The sequence below is a fragment of the Cotesia glomerata genome, linkage group LG5 (genome assembly GCF_020080835.1).
Source record: "Cotesia glomerata isolate CgM1 linkage group LG5, MPM_Cglom_v2.3, whole genome shotgun sequence".
NCBI lineage: Eukaryota > Metazoa > Arthropoda > Insecta > Hymenoptera > Braconidae > Cotesia > Cotesia glomerata.
In genome coordinates, this window is record NC_058162.1 from 16,983,803 (window position 1) to 17,007,999 (window position 24,197).

General features: G+C 30.0%; 1 protein-coding gene across 4 annotated transcripts in view; it reads left to right on the forward strand.

The window, feature by feature from the left end:
* Positions 1-17,130: 17,130 nt before the first annotated feature.
* Positions 17,131-24,197, forward strand: part of LOC123266355 — a 214,096-nt gene continuing 207,029 nt past the window's right edge. For 2 of the 4 annotated variants that reach the window (XM_044730594.1, XM_044730593.1), the window contains exon 1: positions 17,131-19,066. In XM_044730594.1, coding sequence (XP_044586529.1) covers positions 18,569-19,066 — 498 coding nt within the window. In that variant the 5' untranslated portion in view covers positions 17,131-18,568. The remainder of the gene's footprint in view (positions 19,067-24,197) is intronic. The other 2 variants (XM_044730591.1, XM_044730592.1) reach the window with 2 other exon arrangements.

Below are 24,197 nucleotides of genomic sequence, written 5' to 3' on the forward strand. Positions count from 1 at the left end.
CTGATGAATTCCTAATTATATTTCTGAAACGTATACTTATTTCAAATTATTTGTTTTATTTTATTTCGCGCTTTTAAGTAATCGGTTGTTCTCTAGGTCTTATTCTTATGATTATCTAAACTGGTGACAATTCCCTGGCTGTTCGAGTATTATCTTTTCACTTGACCTTGAATCAGACTTATTGTTATTATTTTACTTTTCTTACAACTTAGTAAATTATTGAATTTATTTTATTTTAAGTTTAGATTTTTAATCCTCATTGGAATTTATTTTTTTCTGACTTTATATCAAGGCGGTTTTATTTTTAGTCTTTTAATCTCTTATTTTAGTGATTAAACTTTATTTTACTTCAAATTTTGTAATTGAATATTTTACTATAAGTAATTTTAATATTGATTACGTTGTATCGCTCTTTTGTTCGGAAATTAATTTTTTCTATTTTATATATTTTTTTATATAACAAATACAAATCTCTGGAATTTTAACAACTGGTAATTTTTCTTAAGTACTTTTGAAATAATTCTATTCTGACAAAGCAAAAATTAATGAACATGAAAATTGATATAAATTGTTTTACTTTTTTTTTTTTTTTTTTTTTTTTTTTTTGATAAAACTACGTACAAAAAAATCTAAACTTTAAGCGTTTTTTTTCTCTGGACCAATTTTATATAATTGAACCTGTTTATTTAAATAATTATGAATTATTATAAAGATAATTTTACTTAACTAATTAATTTAATTAATTAGAACCCGTGGGCGCCATTGAAACGTTATAAATTATTATTTATAGTTAATTACTTAGAAAATTAAAAAAAGTAATTAAAAGAAAGAGATCAGATGTAATTTAGGTGTTCAGGGTTCGTTTCAAAAAGAATGTGGATCCGCCTGGCTAGATGAGACAAAAAAAAATTAATCTGATAAATACTCGGACTGGCCTTACAATCACCTAATACCCAACACTAATACTTAGGTAATAGCTAAAATTCCGAGCAGGTGTTGAATCCTGGTGAATTGGAACTGATGGCGACTGACGATAAAATTCTGGTGAGTTCTTCCTTCTCATACAATACGGAGTCAGGAAGGCAATGGCACGTCACAAAATAATCTTTGTTCAATAAGTTGAATTAAATTTATTTATTAAACCAATTATGTACTTATTTGTTCCACTAAGCAGACCATTTTACACTATTTCACTTATCTGATTTAAACTAGAGCAAATCAGCGAAATCATTAATCAGGCAATAATCTGACTAAACTCTAATTCTGAGCAATAATTAGCTCAGGGCTTAATTACTTACAGTAAATAATAAGAGCGTAATTGCTCGAAGTGAAAGTAAGTAATAATATAACTAAACAGCGAAAGCGCACATGTTGCGCGCCCCTTTTTATACCCGGCACCGCCATCTTGGTGCTCTTCCCGGATCTTTACGAGTCCGGTCGGAGGCTCACGATGACACGTCGTTACAGCACATTTTATTTTTTTCCTTTTTTTTATCCTTAATTGACTTAATTTATTTGTCCATTAATTCGTTAAATAATTTTGTACATTCAATATTGTGTTAGGTGTAATTCTATGCCTATTCGGTTTACGTATATTGATTTATAATTTTATTCTTTGGTATTAGGATGGTTTACATAATTTTTAAAATATATTTTTAAATAAGTTTGTAAGAAAAATTTATAAAAATCTACACGAAATTTTTTTAGAATATAGGCACTTCTTATTGAATTCAAAAGTAAGGTACTTTAAGTTATACTTCATGTGCGTTTGAATTGGGTCAGTTCAGCAGATTCTAAGAAATCTCAGAAGAAAAATTTTCATAAAAATGTTTTTTTGATAGAACATTTAATCTAGTGTATCGATTGAGATGTTGCAATTAAAAATTTTGAAGAAAGGTTTCTTTCGAACACGTCTCTTCAAGCTCAATAATATATATGAAAAATTTTAAGAGCTCAGAATTTAGTGTTATAAATGCTTTGAGCGTTATATTTTAAATTTAAATTTGAATGTAGTGGGAAATTTAAAGACTTGCTTGTAGAGGCTGCCGTCTTAAAATTTTTAACTTCCCGCTAAGAAAAGTGAAAATTTTCAAAAATCGGGAAGTTATTTGTTTTACCCCCTTTTGCAAAAATCGAATTCTCATCTTAACGTTCTGAGGTCCTAGGATGCTTTCCTAACTACTCTCGCGAGGGTGTCACAATGTCTGTCTGTATGTATGTATGTATGTAGTATGTAGTATGTAGTGTGTTTGTGTGTGTGTGTGTGTGTGTGTGTGTGTGTGTTTTGAACGGTTTGACCGATTTCATCGCGGTTGGCGCCATTTCGAAAAAGATTGGCCAAACTTAGCTCTTGAATACAATTCGGACCGATTTGGACAGGTAGATTTTGAGAAATTTCAAAGAAACTTCAAAAAAAATTTTTTTTAAATGTGGTTTCTTTGAAATAACTTTTGAACGGCTTCACCGTTCGATCAATTCAAACTTAAAGATTCTTATGAGGCTTAAAAAATTGCGTCGAATGCCGCCAACCGCGTAAAAATCGGTTAATTCATTAAAAAGTTATTGCGATTTGAAAATTAAAAATCTAGTGTTCTATGAAACTTCTACCAAACTTTTAAGCTCGAAGAGCTCAAAAACATAGGAAAGCTATCTCTTTGAGCTCGGAGAGCTCAAAATAACACACATATTGCATTTTTGAGCTCAAAGAGCTAGTGTCAGGGGACACTAGGGGCTATTGAAAAAAAATTTCGAAAAATGCCAAATTTGTCAAATTTTAAATTTTCGAAAATTGTCAAAAATGTCGATTGACATTAAAATTTCGGCTCAATTTTTTTGTATAGTACCTTGTACTGATCTTAAAAGACCCTGAAATTTTTAAAACTGTGTGTGTTTTTTTTAAACATGAATTTTGGAATTTCAAAAAAAAAATTTTTTCTTGTTTTTTGCAACTTTTAAATAAGGTGAAGTTATGCAGGTACATAGTATTGTAATTTTGAGCATTAAAAAATCAAATGAACGACGTGGAAATATTAAATAATAAATTAATTTTTTTTTATTTTTTTGGAGTAATTTTAAAGTCAGGCTTAACACATGATATAGTTTCTTATTTTTTTTAACGCATGATATATTTTGTCCGTTTCTTCACTTCAATAACAGTTTTTAACGTCAAATAAGTCAAACAGATATAAATTTCCAATAAAAATCAGAAATAATGTGTTGAGAATATCAATTTTGTTTTGTTTCTTCGAATACTTGTTTACTTACAAATTTCTGCACATTAATGTTGCTCACTTTCAAATTTCAAATCATTTCCATCTTAAAAAGACGATAAATGGCGTCGAAAAATTTAAATGAAGTAAAAAAACGACGAATAACAATTATATCATGCGTTAAGCCTGACTTTAAGATTACTTCAAAAAAATAAAAAAAAAAAAGTTAAAATTATTTTATTATTTAATATTTCCACGTCGTGCATTTAATTTTTCAATGCTCAAAATTACAATAGTATGTATCTGCATAACTTTACCTTATTTAAAAGTTGCAAAAAACAAGAAAAAAATTTTTTTTTTAATTCAAAAATTCATATTTAAAAAAAAACACAGTTCTAAAAATTTCAGGGTCTTTTAATCCTTTAATGTTCTGGAAGCGCAATGAATCTCAGTGTGAGCTGTTAGGGGAGAGAGCCAATCATAGTCCGTTATGCGGTTGTGTGAAAGACAGTTTAGTTGTAGTAGTGTGTCCATGCGTCCCTTTCTACTACTTTTCTAGCCCCCTCTCTAGGAAAAAGACTATAGCTTTATAGCTTTCTCACTTAAAGAAAAAGACATATGACTCGAATTAAGAGTGGGGATTCAAGGCCGAACATTAAAGGGTTAAGATCAGTACAAGGTACTATACAAAAAAAAAATTGAGCCAAAATTTTAATGTCAATCGACATTTTTGACGATTTTCAAATATTTAAAATTTGACAAATTTGGCATTTTTCGAAATTTTTTTCCAAAATATTTTTTTTTCAATAGCCCCAAGTGTCCCCTTTCAAACAAATGAAAGGCCATTCCCGTATCTATAATAACGTTCGAGATACTCCAAAAACAAAATTGAAAAACTGAAAAAATAGCGAAATTTTGAATTTGCAAATCTTTTGAATAAAATTTTTTAATTTTTTTTCCTCTGGCAGAAGTTCGTTATATGATAAAAGAAAATTTCTGACCAAAATTTATCCAAATCAAAAGGGGTCAATTCCAACTGTAGGTCAATTTTACATGGCTGCCTCCTGTTGCAGCCACAGGAAAATCCTGTTGCTGTAACAGGATTTTTTCCTGTTGCTGCAACATGACTGCCTCCTGTTGCAGCAACAGTTAATTTTTTTCCGTGTAGGTATGGAATTAGCGGGAAGTTGCAGGGATGGCCTTCAGGATCAACCGTTTTCCTATTTTTTTTTTTTTTTCAATTTTCACTCTTCTTAAAATATTTCATTTAAAAAAGCCCGACACTTTCTCTTCATAATTTCAATGAATAAAAAGTTATATATTACACGTCAAATCCCCGCTGACAGAATGTCCAAGTTAAGTGTATAAATATGACGGTAAAAACTTTTCGTTTTTTAAATAAGGCAATGATAATGTAGCTTATCAGTTTTTATACTAATATATACTGCAACAAGTGACTCAAATGCTACTTACTAGCGTAAAAATAAATAAACTATTTCCATTTTTTCATAGTTTGGTTTATTTCTTAATTTATATATATTTACAAAAATACGTTTAAGTAGTAAAATATACTTTTTTAGACTTTTTGCATCAGCGATATCTTCTTGAATAAATTACCCGATTTTGATCTAGTTTTCCAATCAGCACAAAAATTTTTATGGTAAGGTTTTTTTGAATTTAAGTTAACAATTATTAATTTTTGACTTCGTGTGGATAAATTTTCCAAAAAGTCAACGTTTTTTTTTGTGACGCTTAGGTTACGGCATAAAGGACATTCATACGTTACGCTAGAGAGTTAAATATGAGTACTAACTTTTTATGAAATTTATTATGGTCTTAAGAAAAATGGCATCCTCGTAGAATTATAGCCAGAACTGCTATTCGAATATTGAGGTAAAATCAGTAACTTCCCAAGTTTTTTAAATTATTGTTTCTTACACGAAAAGAAAAATACATATATATATATATGGGTCATTCCACCAAATAAGAACATTTTTACGGGGCGACCCTCGCGGATTATGTTTAAAATTTATGGAGGTGTTCTCTATAATAAGAAATAAATTCCCTACAAGTTTCAGCCCTTAACATGCAGCAGTTCTGGAGTTATGATTTTTTGAAATTTTGAAAAAAAATTTTTTATAACTTTTTTATTAATTTTTCTGAAGAAGGAAGCTTTTTTATTAAAATCCACGAAAAATCTTATCTTGTGGGAAAAATGCTCAGCTTTTAAATGAAAATATCCATTTTATTATAAACACATCAGAAGACCCTTTGAAATCCAATTAAAGTGAAAAAATTGATTTTTCTCGGTGTGCGGTGCAAGGTACATCCAATTTGACTTTTTTTTTCTGAAAAATCAGAGTTTTTTACACAAAATATATGGTTTTCATGATGTGCATATTTTTTGTTCAATCGCAATTAAATTAAACGTAAAATCTTTATAATTAAAATACTTTTATTTTTGAACTTTTTTCCGATGTTGATACAGTTTTAATAAGAGCATATCCAATTTCATCATTTATCGGTAAAAGTGTGCAATGTCTGTGTACCCTTTACCGTTTTTGATAAAAAATATCGTACGTCTAACACATTTTTTTTGTCTAAATAATCATCATTCGTTATGAAAGTAAAATCAACGCCTGTAAAATTCTTGATTGCCCAGGAATTCAAATCTTGTGGTGCCAGTATATGTTTTTTATTTTCCATTTGTAATGAAGCTCTAGCAGCATGTCGTTTTAGTGGACCTACAAGCCCATCGCATGGTCCTTTGCCATGGGCAGTCGCAAAAAAATGCCACTCAACGATGATTCTAAAGTTAGCATAATATTAACATAAATTAGTAAATGTTTTTTTATTTTTAAATTGCTGAGGTGCTCCATCTGAGAAGTAAAAAATCCTTTCAATAACAGTAAATTTTTCTCTTAAAAAAGAAATCAATTGTTCTTGAAATAAATAAATCAAAACTGTGTCATGTTTAAGGCAATCTGAGATACCAACTAAGCCTAAATGCTTAATAGTATCATTTTCGTTTTAGTAAACCACCATTTGAAATATAGTAGCTTGGTCATTATTCCAATGATAGCCTTGATCAGCTTCCTGCACAACAAACGCAATTTTCTACCAAGTTAAAAACTACCGCTAATTCACCACTCTTCAAATTTAATTTCGCATTAGGGAAAAACCGACTTTGTATTTTTACTATAAAGTCATGTTTTAAAAGTTTCTCAAGTTGCGTCGCTAAGGTATCAATAAAGTCATCGGAATCCGAAATAACGTTTACAATGGTACATCGATCGGTTGATGTCCACATTTTAAATTCGATTTCATTTACATCAAATTCTTTAAACGATGGATGAAAGTAATTAATGATTTCTTCATTGTTTGGACATCTATTACAACTTCTGAAGAAGCACGATTCCGTTGGATTATTACAAATCAATTTATTCAATAAATTTTTATAAATTGATTAAGTTTCCATAATCCAATCAGTATTTCTCGCAAATTTTGGAAAATTACATCCTAAATAAGAAAATGGAATCGTAGTTGTGAACGCCATCTGCATTGTATAAACTCAATTTTTTAACGAGCAGTTTGAAATTTTAAATATTGAACAGAAAATTATTTTACTACCCCGAATAATCGTATAACGCTTAGCCGATATAACGTTTAATTTAATTGTGATTGAACAAAAAATATGCACATCGTGAAAACCATATATTTTGTGTATAAAACTCTGATCTTGCAGAAAAAAAAAGTCAAATTGGATGTACCTTGCACCGCACACCGAGAAAAATCAATTTTTTTACTTTAATTGGATTTCAAAGGGTCTTCTGATGTGTTTATGATAAAATGGATATTTTCATTCAAAAACTGAGAATTTTTCCGACAAGATAAGATTTTTTGTGGATTTTAATAAAAAAGTTTTCCTCATCAGAAAAATTAATAAAAAAGTTAAAAAAAATTTTTTTTCAAAATTTCAAAAAATCATAACTCCAGAACCGCTGCATATTAAGGGCTGAAACTTGTAGGGAATTTATTTCTTATTATTATAGAGAACACCTCCATAAATTTTAAACATAATCCACGAGGGTCGCCCCGTAAAAATGTTCTTATTTGGTGGAATGACCCATCGGTAATGACCCATATATTTAAAATTTTACTATGGCAACATCTTAATTTTTAATATAGGACATTGTAATGCCGGACCAAAGCTCAAACATACAAACTTATATGATGCAACATCGTAAATTTTTTTGAAAGAATTGTACTGTTTACCCTACACATAGTCTTATACACTTCAAGAAAAAGTATGAGGTTACTGTTCAAGTTTTTATTTTTATTTTCTTTCCGTGTATAGCGGGAAGTCAAAAATATATCTGTGGAATTGTTATATCAAGTTATACTGTTAGAAAAATTTGTTTTTTACACCTAGCATAAGAACTTTTGAATTGATATAACCCGAAATAAGAAAAATTATATATTTTCTTTAAATGCTCCGAAGACTACGGAACTTTTTTTATGATTTATTCTATAACTTATTGTCAATTATAATAATTTAATGTGATAAAATAGCCTAAATTTAATCATAGATCAGGAATAACATGATTTTTGTCACACCACTCATGAATCTGGATGCAGATTCTCCGTTATAAAAAAGACAGAAAACGTGCCAGCTTTCAAGAAAGCTTTCGATTAACCTCATACTATTGTACGTGATATTAGTTGGATGTTGACAGTGGACGCGATAAAATCTTTATGATACTACGGTAAAGTTAAAAAAAAAATTGTCTTCATGTTAGTTACTAGTCATTATATTCGGTGAAATGGTTGTTTAGGTTAAATTTTCTACAGAATTATAATAGTATTCAGATTTCATACACGGAAAAAAATGTAGGAAAAATTACCATTGTCACATCGCAATCCAAGACCAGACTCAATATCTTCACTTTCATAATTTTTCATTCTAAAATTTACTATGTTATATCGTAAAAATTTTTGAGTAGTAAATATCCGGATTTTTACGGTGTATAACACGGTAAATTTTGAAACGTAAAATTATCAACGTGACCGTATTGAAAGACTGGTCCTGAATTACGATGTGACAATTGTAATTTTTTCTACAATTTTATTTTCCGTATACCTAAATAAAATATTTCAAAAGTGTTCATAATAATTTCAAAGACAAGTAAGACGTTCATTACTTGTCAGTAAGATTTAACTTATTAATGGAAGTTTTTAAAAATAAAAATTTAATTCTTGATTAATTCGAAAAATCCCCATTTGCAAAATGTCGATATCCAACCGAATAATATGGAATTTACAAAAATCTAAAGGTCATCTCAATTTGTTTTCGTCGCAATCACATCGATGAATAATAAAAACATAAATTGAAGCATTTTTTCTTCGAATCTATTAAGTTTAATGTATTTTCAATATTTATGGCATATTTTTAAAGTTCAGAGTTATAAAAATATGGTTCCATACATACAAGAATTTTTTTTTTTGAATTCGGATTATTTTCGGAGTTACATCTATTCTTATGATGCACCAACTGAAGCAGTCCAGCCAGAACGAAAGAACAATAGGCTGCAGACAATATAAACTTTGTATGTGTTTTTCTCGAACTACTTTTTTTGATACAGTTAGCATGATATCTCAAGTTCTAATGTACCGATTTAGCATTTACTTAAAATTTAGGACGGATCTTTTCGACATATCAGAATATCGCACTAAGTCAGGTATTCTGGGAATTTCATTTTGCTATATATATTCTTTAAAAAATTCTAGAAGTTGAAAAAATAGAGCTCAAATATTTAGTTAGATACAGATTTCTAGTGTATAGGCATGATAACGCCCCTTTACACTCCTAAGCCTTATCATTTGCTTAGTTACTGCCTTAACTCTCCCTCGCGGTTTCGGAATCACTGTAAAATCACAGTGAAATTTTAGTGAGATTATAGTAAAAAGATAGTGCGACCATGATGAAATTACGGTGAAATCACCATAATTTTGTGCCATTCGGTTACTGTAGTTTTATGGTCATCTCACAGTGGTAATGCTGTGAGTTTAGAGTGGTACCACTGTTAATTTACAATGAATCCACAGTGAATCTACGGTGAATTCACAATGAATCCACAGTGAATTTATGGTGAATTCACAATGAATCCACAGTGAATTTATGGTGAATTCACAGTGAATTCACCGGGGTAAAAATAATTGTATATAATTATTTCCATGAAAAAAAAAATATCTGTCGGGAGCAGGAATCGAACCGCGAACCTCATACTCGGAAGACTGACTTGCTACCAATTGACCTAAGAGAACATCGCGAGAAAATATGTTCGTGTGAACTACAAGTCCTGCATATGTTATATAAATGACTATTTTTTTTTCGTTACATATAATTATATAAGAATCATAAATAATTTTTCGAAATTGCAAAAACCATCTCATATTATTACATATAATTATATATTAATCATATATAATTATTCGAAATCACAAAAACCATTACATATAATTATGTATAATTATACATGATTATATATAGTTATATATAATTATACATGATTATATATAATCACAAAAACCATTATACATAATTATATTTAAATTAGATGTAATTATATATTAATCATATACAATTTTCTTACCCCGGACCCAATGAGTTCACAGTGAAATTACTATGAATTCACAGTGAAACTCTATCATGAACTAACGGTGTTACAACTATCAGATCATTCTGAAGTCACGGTTAAATCATGGTAAAACGACGGTGAAATCACAGTGAAATTACTATGAATTCACGGTGGAACTATTGTGAACTCACGGTGTTATCTCTGTGAGACTACCATGAATCTACAGTGATACCACCACTAAACCATAGTGACGAAATGGCACAAAATCACTGTGAATTCACTATGAAATTACCGTGAACCCACAATAGATTTACGGTGAAGACGATTTCACTGTGAATTCACTGTGATTTCATAGTAATTCCGAAACTGCGAGGGCTGCCTTATCATTGCGGCTGTGGACCGAATTGTGCCTTCTGTACCGTATTCACCCTGATCCTCACCACTCGGCTATTGGAACAGTAACATGGGAAAACCACAGAGAAAATCCATGTTAGTACAGTCGGAGTTGGGTTAAGTCTACAGTGATTGATAAGAAACTCTTCTTTATCGACCACTGGAACATTAGGCCCTTCTCCTAGTGTGCAGAGATCCCTCGCGCTAGCTAACGCCGACTAGAGTGGTCACCCATTCAAGTTGTTGCTTAAAATGGGTGATCGCCCAAGTCAGGCGTGTGCCGCCCGTCTATCTCTGCCACTTCCAGAGGCTGGCAATGTAACGCACATATTTTTTAAATATAATTACTGAAAAATATTAGTGCGTTCCGGGATCGAACCCGGGTCCCACTCTTTCGAAAAGCGGGCACCGAGCCGACTAGGCTATTGCCAACCTCAAGAGCTCAAATAGAATATTTTGTTTGGACTTAAAGAGCATAGAAATGTATAAAACGTCATATTATTAATCTCAAAAAGTTCATTAAACTTTGAGTTCAAGAATATCAGATGTCATCAGGAATGACTTACAAGTCATCCGTTGTTTAGATTTTTTTTTTTTTTCGTACAAGAAACATTGTCCTTTGCAATATGTACCCGGAAAAAATTATCAGACCTTTTCATACCTGATCAAGCCTGAAATCCGACCTGATCAGGCCTATTCATGTATGATCAGGCCTGAAATTATGCCTGATCATACCTGTCCATGCCTGTTCATGTCTGAAGTGTTAAATACGCTCAGACCTGATCAAGCCTGTTCATACCTGCTCATGTCTGTTCATACCTGTTCATGTCTGAAGCATTAAATACACTCAGACCTGATCAGATCTGATCAAGCCTGTCCATGCCTGTTCATGTCTGAAGTGTTAAATACGCTCAGACCTGATCAGACCTGTTCATGCCTGTTCATATCTGTTCATGTCTGAACCCGAGTCAAAATTAAAAAACTAATTTCAGCCTCCAAATTCTACTCGAGGATAAGGAGGCTAAAATCAGTTTTTTAGATTAACCCAAGCTGTACAGAGAAACCTTAATTTCAGCCTAAACTTGGTATTTTTGTCCGCTTTTACCAAGTTTAGATTGAAATTAGTATTACAGAACCCGAAAATGACCCTCCAAAGCCTACAATTCGATTGAGAAGAAGATCCTCATTGGTTCATATGAAATAGGTGAGAGGAAAGAAGGGAAAGGAGAAGGAATTTAAATCTAAATGGCTGCTGCGAGCGGGAAAAATTTAAAATTAAAAAATAATTTTTTTATTTATTGATTATTATTTATAATTCTCATAATTTATAAAATTCGCTATGTGAATTAACAAAAAAATTAGCAATAAAAAAAACATTTGATAAAAATGTTTTTCTTTATTTTATTTTTTGTTGTCTTTTATAATTTTTCTTTTTTATTTTGATTTTTACTTTTTTTTTCGGACTTTTTTAAAGGAGGTGGAGGGGGGGGGTAAAGTTTCACATCACATTTATAATAAATTCTATAGCATTTAAATGATAAATATTATAAAGTGATTATTAAAATCACGATTTTACTGTTTGTAATGATAATTTTTTTCAGTTGATCATTACTTATTATAAATTGACTAAAGTAAAAGCCCTAATTATTGACAGGGGTCTAAATATTGACACCCTCAATTATTTTTAAATATTTTTAATTATCTGTAATAAGAATAACTATCATATAAATTTTCATTTAATTCTAATTAATCAAAAAATTGAAAAAAATTACTGTCAGTTCAAAATATTAAATATTAATTGATTATTAAAATATTAAATATTAATTAATTATTAAAAAAAAAATAAAGTCAGTACCAGTTCATCAAACCAGTTTACGAGTGTCTATTTCCTTAACAACTTTGGTTAGAAAAGCATTTTTTTAAAATTCCGAGTTTAAATTAATTTCTTCGTCTAATTATAATGATCTTTTTTTTTTTCATTAACAATATATGAGAAATCTATCAAATTAAATAATCGAAATTAATTGTATGCTTTATAATATTTTAATAATGGGTGTCAATAACTAGTTCATAATTTTTAAGTTGAATCTCATATTGACCGCCAGTCGACAGCTTTATATGATGCCTTTTTTTACTTTAACCTAAAAAATTTACTATAATAGTTTGAACTCTTCTGATTCAATGAATTATTTTTAAATTAATTTTTACATTTTCAATAGTAATTAATCATTTATGGAAATAATTATTAATAAACTTTAATAATATTGATTACTTAATAATAAGTTTCGATAAATAAAAATAAGCAGATAATTCGACACATGCTCAGTATAGATGTCATTAATTGGGGCTAAGGTATGTCAATAATTAGATCAATCAGTTTTTTAACCTGTCAATAATTGGTGTATCCGGATAATCTATTTAATTATTTAAAATTAATTAGTAAATATCACTGATTATCATTTAAAAAAAAAAAATTGATTAGTAAAATCATTAATTGAGACATTATTACCACAAATAAAATTCAACGATATTGACATTTGATTGCTTAAAAAAAATGAAATCATAACTTTGTCTCTTATAGTCCCAGTCAGCATCCAAGTCAGAAAGATTTCAGTATGAAGTCTTTTAAAAAACTTCTTATAGAAGTCCTAATGTGACGTCTTAAGGAGCTCTTTTTTACGAGGTCAAAACTAAGAGCTCTTAATGAACTCATAAGTTTGGAGTCAATTTTCTGACATCTAACTGAGTCCCTTTTTTGGACTTCTTTTTGAGTTGCGTATAATGAGCTTATAGACATTATAAACAAAAAAACAAATTTCTTTTTAATATAAAGCTGTCAAAATCTTATTCATTTTTCATTTATTACTTTCCTGATTGAGAAATTAAATTGAAAATGATTAAAGATAATTCGAATTAAATAATTTAAAACAATTTGAATAGATTAACATATAGATATACACTTGGCATAGGTTAACTCATTTCTCTTAATCCAGGTTAATTAAATTTTTCAAAAATTTTAAATTATATTATGAAGTAGTAGGCAATAATGTTAAAATCTGGTTCGTAATCAAACTAATTTAGATAAAATAATAAAATTGGATTCTAATCTGAAAAAATTATGTGAACTTTCTACATTTAAGAAGTACTTTGCATGTATCAATTTTAAACATTTTATTCGAATTTAACGATATCTTATAACTATATACTTATTAATTATTGTTGAATTTTTAATATTCATTAATTTATCTATTAGATTTTATATTGTCAAAAGTAAACAAAATTTATATAGACTATTTAAAAAAATATTACAGGTAGACTTTTGAATATTTTTTAGTATATAAATATTCGTAAAAGTTACTTTTTCTCTATCGATACACAGTATCAAATAGAATAAATAATATAGACAATGATCGCAACATTTCATCACTATATAAACTTAGCTTATAAGAATAATGAGATGTGTAACGACATATCGTTTGAACAGCGTAGGGGGTTAGGTATCGATCTAGCACGCGCGCGACTAGGGTTCGAATCTTAGTTACGGCAATTGCGATTTTCACTTTCTCTCTTTAAACCGACTATATTAGGTCTAACTAAAATAATAAACATTCGAAATCAGCATCGGTGCTTCATGAAACTCTGAATTATTTTTCATAATTTACTTTTATTATTATTATTATTATTATTATTATTATTATTATTATTATTATTATTATTATTAATATTATTTTTGTTGTGTTCTTATTATTGTTATCATTATAATAGCGTATAGAGATAAAAAATCATTTATTTGTGCGAGTTCAGAAAAAAGAGCTCTTTAAGAGCTCGTTTTGATGAGTTCTTAAAGTCTACAATAAGCGGCGCATTCGACCTCTTCAGAAGGTCTTAAAGACGTCTTTTAGACGTAGACTCTGACGTCCAAATCAGAAATCTGAGCTCATTCGGAATAACTTAATACGTCATTTTGCTATCTGGAAGTGTCAATAATTGGGGCTTTCACCTTATTATTTATTACAGTTTACTTTTTTCCGTGTAAAAAAAAAAAAAAAAGAGTATTGCTACTAACATAATATTTTAACCAAATTTTTAAACTTTAGTTTTTCTCATTCAAAGTCAAAGTAAAACTTTGAAAATTTTATTGAGAGCATAAAGTTAAAAAATTTTAATTCCAAAACTGGGCTTATTTAACGTTTTCAACTGTAAGCTGACGAAATTCTATGTTCCATAAAATCGTAAAATTAACCTACTTATGCTCTTAGTAGGCTGAAGTACCGCAAAAAAAAAAGTGTTCAAAGCGATCCTAGGTTTTGGAGGATGAAAATATTATTCTAAAATACTAATTTCGGCCTCCACACCCTATTTTGAGTACATTTAGGGTCAAAATAGTATTTCACATTCAGCGGTAGGCACATCATCAAAAGAAAGTAGGCTTTTGTGGCTCGAATTAGTGTTTTAATTTTGACTCGGGAAGTGTTAAATACGCTCAGACCTACTGATCAGACCTGATCAAGCCTGTTCATGCCTGCTCATGTCTGTTCATGTCTGAAGCATTAAATACGCTTAGACCTGATCAGATCTGATCAAGCCTGTTGATGCATGTTCATGTCTGAAGTGTTAAATACGCTCAGACCTGATCAGACCTGTCCATGTCTGTTCATATCTAAAGCGTTAAATACGCTCAGACCTGATCAGACCTGTCCATGTCTGATCATGTCTGATCTAGCCTAAAATAGATAAGGATTAAACCTCCATAGATCAGCTGACTAGAACTGTTCATGCATGATTTGCCCTCTTAAATGATATTTTAAGTCTGGAAGAAAAATTTTATCGAACTATAGACTGCAGTTTTATTTTTAAAATTAATTTGTTCCGTATGACGTATCAGTTTCTATCCCCTTATATATTTTAAATGTACAACTTTCATTAAAAATTTCGGCTTATATAAGCATGAACTTTTTAATTTTCCATGCCAAAACGATGATTTTTAATGATGAATTTTGACGCAATGACATAAAATTTTTTACTGTGTTCCATTGAATACGCGAAAAATAAGATTATTTAGTAAAAGTTTGAGTTTGATAGCGTGAAAATACCAAAATATATCAGTTGATATCGATAGGCGATAAGTCCTTTCAAGGTGTCTGTTATTATCTTAAGCTACGCATTGGTCCATTGCAGTAGTGTCAAAGGCTGCTAAATTGTAGAACACACAAATAATTCTTCATTTCCTATACGTTTAAATTAAAAAAAAACTTCAATTTAAAAAAAAAAAACAATAAAATTATAATTACGGAATAAAGCTTGAAGAAATTTTTTTTTTAATTTAGATAGAACCATATGTTAATGGAGCGACAAAAATACATAGCCGTCCCAAATAAATCACTTTAATATACACAGTAAAAAATTTTGCGTCATTGCGTCAAAAATCTTAGTGTTAAATATTTAACACTTTTATGTGTAAATTTAACATTTATTTTGTTAAATCAATGTAAAAAAGTGTTAAATATTTAACATAAAAATTTTTAATACAAAATTTTTTGACACAATGACGCGAAATTTTTTACTGTGTATAATTAATTATTAATAATTAATAAATTAAGTATAGAACTCCGTTAAATATAAGGATAAATCATGTATAAAATTTAAATTACTTAAAGTAGTTTGAAAGGTACACCAGAATTAAGATAAGTTATTGGGTCAACAGGTAAAGTAACAGTCTGAAGAGGACAACTGACATGATTCGAATCCCCGTCGGCACCAATCTTTTTTTTTTCTTTTATGGACCTGATCGAGTCAGACATGAACAGATCTGATCAGACATGAACATGCCTGACCAGGTCTGATCAGACCCGGTCATTTTTCATATCTGATCATACCTGAAGACTCATGCATGTTCATATCTGATCATTTTTTCCCGGGTAACCTTTTGTATTTACTTTTCAAAATTTTTCTTTGTAATATTAAAGATTTTTCAAAATTCTATCGAGATTTTTTCGGTTCAACAGAGAACAAGTAGGCCGAGAATTAAACATACTTCAAATGGGCGATAGGCATTAAGATTCTTTACTTTGTTGTTTATCATCTCGGTACTACTTAGATAGTACGGAATTTTCTAATGACGGGATTTATTAGTTATTATTATTATTATTATTTTTCTTCTACCAAGAAAATTTGAAATTAAATCTATCGAAAATTCGTTTCGCTTAAAAAAGTTTTAAATAGCATTATGAACATAAACCTTGGTAAGGCTTAATAAATTGATGAATTGAAAGATTTTCAGTCATTCATAAAAAAAAAAAAAAAAAAAATAAAAACTTTACTTTGAGATTGTAAAGTTACAAGGAATTTTGGAACAATTATATTAATCTGACGTTTTAAATTAAAAAAAAAACTTTGTAGTAAGGCTTAGAGGGTGAATCGCGTTTCTAAAAATTTTTAAAGTATATAATATAAATTTGATTCATATTTTCGTCGAGTTTTACGTTTATTGATATAATTTTTTTTTTATTATCAGACAGTTTTTTAAAAAGAATGAAGAAAATATTATTTTCTTTAAACATTGACAACAACGTAAAATCAGAGAAAATTGGGTATATTCGTGAAATGTATAAGTAAGAGTTATTAAAAAGTATCATTCATATCATTTATTAGTACTATTGATGATGCAAGTAACTTGCTCAGCAAAAGCTCTATACCAGAGTTTAAAATGTATTGTAATCACAATAGGACTAAAATAGTATTGTGGTAGTGTCTAACTGAAGTGGGGATAGAAAACGCGCCGGTTTGCATGTTTCTATCTACCTATACATATAATGACATAAAATACATACATTTTTAGAGGAGAGACAAGAGGGATGAAACAGTGGGGCGAGTGGCTCCCTCAAGCGGGCATGTTGTGTCAGTCGAGCCGTGTGCTGCGCTGTAGTGTGTTCTGTTTTCATTATGGAGCGTCCATTATTTCACATTTGGAATTGTATCAGACACTATTAACAAATAATTTTCTTTATTATCATGGTATTTATTAAAAAAAAATATCACACTATTTATTGATCATCTACTTTAATAACATACCAACGTACACCATTCTGGTATGAAATTAAAATATATACTTCGTGATATCAAGTTTAATCGATCTGTTTTTTTGTGGGTTCCAATTACAAAAAAAAATGTTTCGATATATTTCTAATGTGGTGTTCGTCGATAAATTACTTAATGTCATTATGAACTTTGTGACTTTCAAATTCTGGTATAACAATTGAAACATTCATAAAAATGTTTTTATTTAATGATTTCTCTAAAAGAAGTGATGTTTAAGTTTAAGTAAAAATTGCGCGCGCAGATGTTCAGGAAGACCGCGTGGTGTAGATAGTTTTGTTTCACGGTCGTTTTATACGTCAAATTTGACGTTTAAGAGTTAATTTTGCTTTAAAAGGAGTTTTCATGAATATGATATACGATAATACGAATCATAAATTTATCAATTCTAGCCTTATACAATTATGGACTTTTTGTACCAAGTTTATAATTTAATATTAAGATACATTGTCACATAAAACTCATGTTTTTTTTTTCAGTATAAAATGAGAATTTGATTTATGACTTGAGAGTTGACAAATTTTTTAAACAACGTAAATTACGAAAAATGAGTAAAAGGTAGTCGGGTAATTACCCGCACTATACTTGAAACTATCAATTATTGTGTCTATTAAATATATGTATGATAAAAGTGAGATTTTACAATATTACTCAGTCAGTGAACGAATAAAAGAAATAAGGTATAAATAAGAGAAAAGAAAAGCAAGTTTTGTTAAAAAGGCGACAGAAAGTGAGCGAGAAAAAAGCAACAGAGATCTTCAAGGTCGTCGGGCTCACGTAACGACACTTAAATTTTTTTTTCCGCCTAATTTTTTCTGTATCGTGTAATATATTAAATATTTTTTTTCCTTCTCTCTTGCTCCCTTTTGATCTCTTTCATTGTTGTCTCATGTTTATTTTGTAGGGGTAAATCTTTGTCTTCCACCAACATATCTTAGATCTTCCATGCATTTGTCTTTATACTCCAAAATGAACTGATTCTCATCAAATATTAATTTATCAATATGAAATTATTCGTAAACACTTTTACGTAGTGAAGATCGTATTATATTTGTAATACTTATTGATAATTGATACTATTAATATTATGAGTAAAATGGTGATATCTTCAAAGAAATAACCTACGGAAATCTAAGGAAAATTTTGAAGAATAAAATATCGAGGATTATGATGATTATGAACTTAAATGATTGAATAATTAATTTATCTGTTAATTATTTGGTTCCTGGAGACATGACTATTGCAAGTAATATTGTTGTGGAGTGGCTACGTTCACTCCACCTTTGTCAATATTCTGAATCATTCATCGACAATGGTTATGATGATCTGGAGATTTGTAAACAAATTGGTGATCCAGACCTTGATGCCATTGGTGTTTTTAATCTAAATCATCGAATGCAACTACTTCAATCAGTAAAAACATTAAGAGAAGAGGGTGCAGCTAGTGTCTATTTTACATTAGAAGAAACAAATGATTGCATTTGTGATAGTGTTAGTTTGAAATCATCAAAAACGTCTTCTGAACCTTTACCAAGTGACAAAGAAATCCAAAGAGTTTCACCAACAGCTAGTTTATCAAGTGGAGGACAGGAATTAGCTAAGTTTGCTGATGAATATGAAGAGGGAAAAGCTGAACTTGTTAGGATACCGAAGTTGCAACTACAGATATTGCTACAAGAAAAATTAAGACATGACGGTATTCGACTTGCTTGTCAGCCTTACACGACACCGGTAAGTTTGATTCACTCATCACGATTATCTAGCATATATCTAAACATGAATTATTGGGTTGTTTTTTTTTTTTTAATTGTTCTTTTACTTCTAAAAAAATATTTTGACTTAATTAGATCTCGCTTAAAGGAAATCTCTTTTATAAATAAATAACATAAGAAAAACTTTTTTGACAAAAGCAATTTTTACTCTTCCATTAATAACAACAAAAACTTAGTGAATATAATTGTTAAATTTTAGAATTTAATAGATTATTCAGTTATTTCAAGTTTATGGATTCAAAAGTTATATATTACTATTAAAATTGTTGTTCGGGAGCTTCATTTCTAATTTCAAATTTTTTTAATTATTGTTTTCAATTCGATTATAAAAAATAGTTTTTTTGAGTGAATTTTTCAATTTTCCAACTGATAAATTATTAAAATCTTAGTTTCAAAGAATTTCAGCTCGTATCTCACTTCTAAAATAAATTGTGATATAGTTAACCCGAACAAAAGATTTAGATTATATTAGACCAGGTTCAATCATATTAAATACAATTCAATCAATCTTAGTTTATTTATTTACTTGAATATTTATTTATTTATTTTTATGGAATATTTAATTCAATAGCAGAGACCAATAACAAAGTTCAGTTTACAGATATTGTGTACACTTAACTTATAGAAATATATTTATAGTTAGATAAATATAATGTAAATCAATGTAATCAAATATAATGTAATATAAATGTAATATCAGGTACAATTGAATCGCACGTGTCAAATTTTAAAGTTAATGTGTATTTTTTAATGGTTAAATATAGCTAATAATATTTAATTTAAGATAAAGCGAATCGGATCATTTTAGTGAACAGATATTATTGACTTTCTTCGATTGAATATGATATAATTTCGAATTAAAAAGTCAACCTGCTGAATCTAAATAAAAATTGATGAAAATTGAACTATTTGTTATTAGAGCAAATGGAAAAATGAAATGATTAGAATGTATCTAGATCACCTTTCGTAGAGTTATTAAAATGCAATTATTATGAATAAAACATCGAAATGAATTAAAAATTAGATAGGTCAGTAAAATTACTGACGGACAACCCTTGATTAGTATTTTACATACAATAACAAAAAAAAAAAAAACGCCATTCGGCCTTAACCGAGATGGAAAGTAGACTTCTCAGAAATAGATTATCTTCATTTTTAACTTCCCGCTAAGAAAATTGAAAATTTTCAAAAATCGGGAAGTTATTGGTTTTACCCCGTTTTTCGAAAATCGAGTTTTCATCGGATCTCGACGTTTCGAGGTCCTAGGAAGCTTTCCTGACTATTTTCACGATGATGTCTGTACGTCTGTATGTATGTGTGTGTGTGTGTATGTAAACCTCTCGTAACTTTTAAACGGCTTGACCGATTTCATCGCGGTTGGTGTCATTCGAAAGGGCTTCGCCAAACCTAGATTTCTTGTAAGTTGGAACCGATTCGGACCAGTAGATTTCGATAAATTGCAAAAAAAGTGAAAAAAAAGTGACAAATAAATTTGTTTTTTTTTTTTTTCATTTTTTTTAAATATCTCCGAATTGTCTGAACCGATCAACTTCAAAAACTAATCAGCTCTTGACCTTGAAAACCCGCATCGATCGCCACATAGAGCGTCAGAATCGATCGAAAAAAGTGTTTTTTTTTATAATAACTCCGAAATTTTTCATCAGATCAATTTTTTTGTTTAAAATTATTTATAGAGCTCAAAAAACCACATCGATGGCCGCCTATCGCGTGAAAATCGGTTGATTTATTAAAAAGTTACAGCAGTTTGAAAATTAGAAAAATCGTGTTCCATCGAATTTTGATAAGACTTTTGAGTTCGAAGAGCTCAAAAGCATAGCAAAGCTATCTTCGAGCTCGGAGAGCTTAAAATAACACATAAATTGTATTTATGAGCTCTAAGAGTTCGAAAACGTCATAAGTGCAATTTTAAGCGCCTAGGTATGGAATTAGCGGGAAGTTGCAGGGATGGCCTTCAGGGTCAACCGTTTTTTTTTTTTTTTTAATAACTTGTGGAGTTAATGTTGCAAATTAATGTTTTGTAAGTCAAGTTAAAGGTGATTTCATAAACTTTTATGTGAATTTTTCAGAAATTAGTTATCTCTTCCTGATCAAAAATTATTCACTGATAAAGTGACCGAAAATGCAATTCTCACTATTTTTAAAATTTTAGATGGCTACCATTTCTGAACTAATCTACTGATCTTGCTCATCTTCGAACTCATTCCAAGGAATAAATGTACCAAGTTTTGTTAAGATTCATTGAGAATTTGGTCATAATATCACCTCAGTAGCCGAGTAAGGGTCTATATATATACAGGGTGTCCCAAAAGTAACGGACGCCATTGTAGCATCTGATGAAAAAAATAATTCTGAGACGAAAAGTCCTTAGCCATTTTTCAATTAACCGCATAGATAATTAATTATTAATTAAAAATAACCTCTCTTCATTTGTAAGAGAGAGAGCGTCAGTGTCCAGTAAAGTATGTGCCAAACAAAGACACAACTAACTGTATGACTAACTAGCTTCTATAGCCAACGCAGTCACACATATTTACTTACACATTCACACGTGCAAGCGTCTTCGTTTGGAACGCACTTGACTGGACACTAGTGCTCTCTCTCTCTAACGCAAAAAACGACGTTATTTTAATTAATAATTAATTATCTATGCGTCTGATTAAAAAATGGCTAAGGGTTTTCGTCTCAGAATTATTTTGTTCATCAGATGCTACAATGGCGTCCGTTACTTCTGGGACACTCTGCCCTGAATAAAAAAAAGTATTGAGACAAAGAAAAAAGTATTGAAAAATATTGGATTGACTAGAAAACCAATATTTTTCAATACTTTTTTCTTTGTCTCAATACTTTTTTTTTATCAGGGTGTATATATATAAACCCTTACTCGGCTACTTAGGTGATATTATGACCAAATTCTTGATAAATTTTGAGATGAAGACCAATGCAGTAAATAGATTTCTACGAAATCTACCTAAAAATAAATAGAAAGAGATATACGTGAATAAGTTCCTATAATCGAAAGGAAATGAAATGGACTATAAAAGACTGTTGAAAGGAAATTCTACGGGCACATAGTTATAGTTACAATTACAAGTCCACAGACTTGTAATTACTCACATCTAAACTGAAGTGAGTGTATCACTTCCGTTTTATACTTATCTAGAGACTATCGTAATGCGCCCTCGGCTATTGTTGATGATTATGATTAATGGGTTTTAGTCATATACTAAGTACTAGCAAATAACATTCCATTGTAATTAGAGAAGTTATACTTCTTGGAAGTAATATAGCTCTTAATTCTCTTTCGATTTAAATCTGTATACTTGAAGTTTGTCTACATTTCTCACAAAAAAAAAGCTGGGTAAAAAATCTTCAATTTTTCAGTGGTTTTGGACAGGCTTTATTTCAAGTGAAAAATCATTGTATCAAAACTACAAAAAATGATCGTGAATCTCCAAAATTATTTATAGTTTTCAGTTCGTTTGGTTAACAAATTTTCACAACCATGATTCAATGATTACCAGTTCAACTATGGCTTGAACCAGATAGACTATTTATTCAGCTTCAATTTTCCTTTATGTTTAATCACTGATATATCGGCACTTAAGAATCGTGCAGAAAATTAGTAGACATTTTCAGAAATTGGAATAAATAATTTCCTACTAGATTCTATCGTATAACGTCAAAGAAAAAAAAATTTTTTTTTCTTCGTCATTATCGATTCAAAAGATTAGGAACTTCCTGCAACTTTCTGCTAATTTCATACCTACAATTTCAAACGCTTAAAATTGTAGTTATAACGTTTTTGAGCTCCTCGAGCTCAAAAAAATAATTTATGTATTATTTTGAGCTTTCCGAGCTCAAAGCGTTAGCTGTTCTAGGTTTTTGAGCTTTTCGAGCTCAAGTGGTTTTTTGATGTTAAGAGCTGATTAGTTTTTAGAATCGATCGGTAAATCCGTTGAAAAGTTTTTAAAAAGAAACCACATTTGAAAAAATTTTTTTTTGTAGTTTTTTTAAGATTTCTTGAAATCTACTGGACCGAACCGGTCTAAATTATATTAACAATCTAAGTTTAGTCAAGCCCTTTTGAATGGCGCCAACCGCGAAGAAATCGGTCAAGCCGTTCAAAAGTTATGAGAGGTTTACATACGGCTACCCACACACACACACACACACACACACACACACACACACACGCGCGCGCGCGCGCACACATCACGAAGTAATGCCTAACGGCGGTTTCCATGAGGGATTAGGGGAAAGAGGAAAAGGGGTTTAGGGTTTAGTGGGTAGGGGCGCTAGCGTCGAGTTTTAGTATGACACTGCGTCGAGTCGGCACATATCCAGGCCAAACAACTATGCCTAGAATCCGTAAAAAGGATTCCCCCCCCCTTAAAAAAAAACACACACACACACACACATACAGGCATCATTGCGGAAACATTCAGGGAAGCTTCCGAGGACCTCAAAACGTCAACATCCGTTGAAAACTCGTTTTTCGAAAAACGGGGTAAAACCAATAACTTCCCAATTTTTGATAATTTTTAATCTTCTTCGCGGAAAGTTAAAAAATAGATGATTAAAGACCATAGACCTTTTTCATGAAAACTAAAAACTACTTGAAGACCTATTCTCATTTCTTCAAGTCTCTTTTCGACCATTTCTTTTCAAGCTACAGCTTTCTAAATATTAGCGAAACATTTAAGATTCTTTCCATATTACCTATTTTTGTGATGAGTGTATGGATCAAGTCTGGTACAAGATACATTTCAATACAGTTCTGTTACTACTCTCAATCTCGGCAAAGTGCCAGGGAGATTGTTAGACCGACTGATAAGAGTAACGTTTTATTAATGATTGGACTCCTTTGCAATCTTGGCAAGAAATCGACAAAACAATCAAGCTTAAATTTAAGTTGTGCTCCAATCAACAAATGAATATCGGTTGAATGAGAAGAATACTCCTATGAAAGCGCCTAAATGTTTTTTTCCTGGGCATTTGAAATCAAACTAGAATTTTGAGACATAGTCCGTAACAACCTTTCACTCACCTAATAATTTTTCATTAAACCG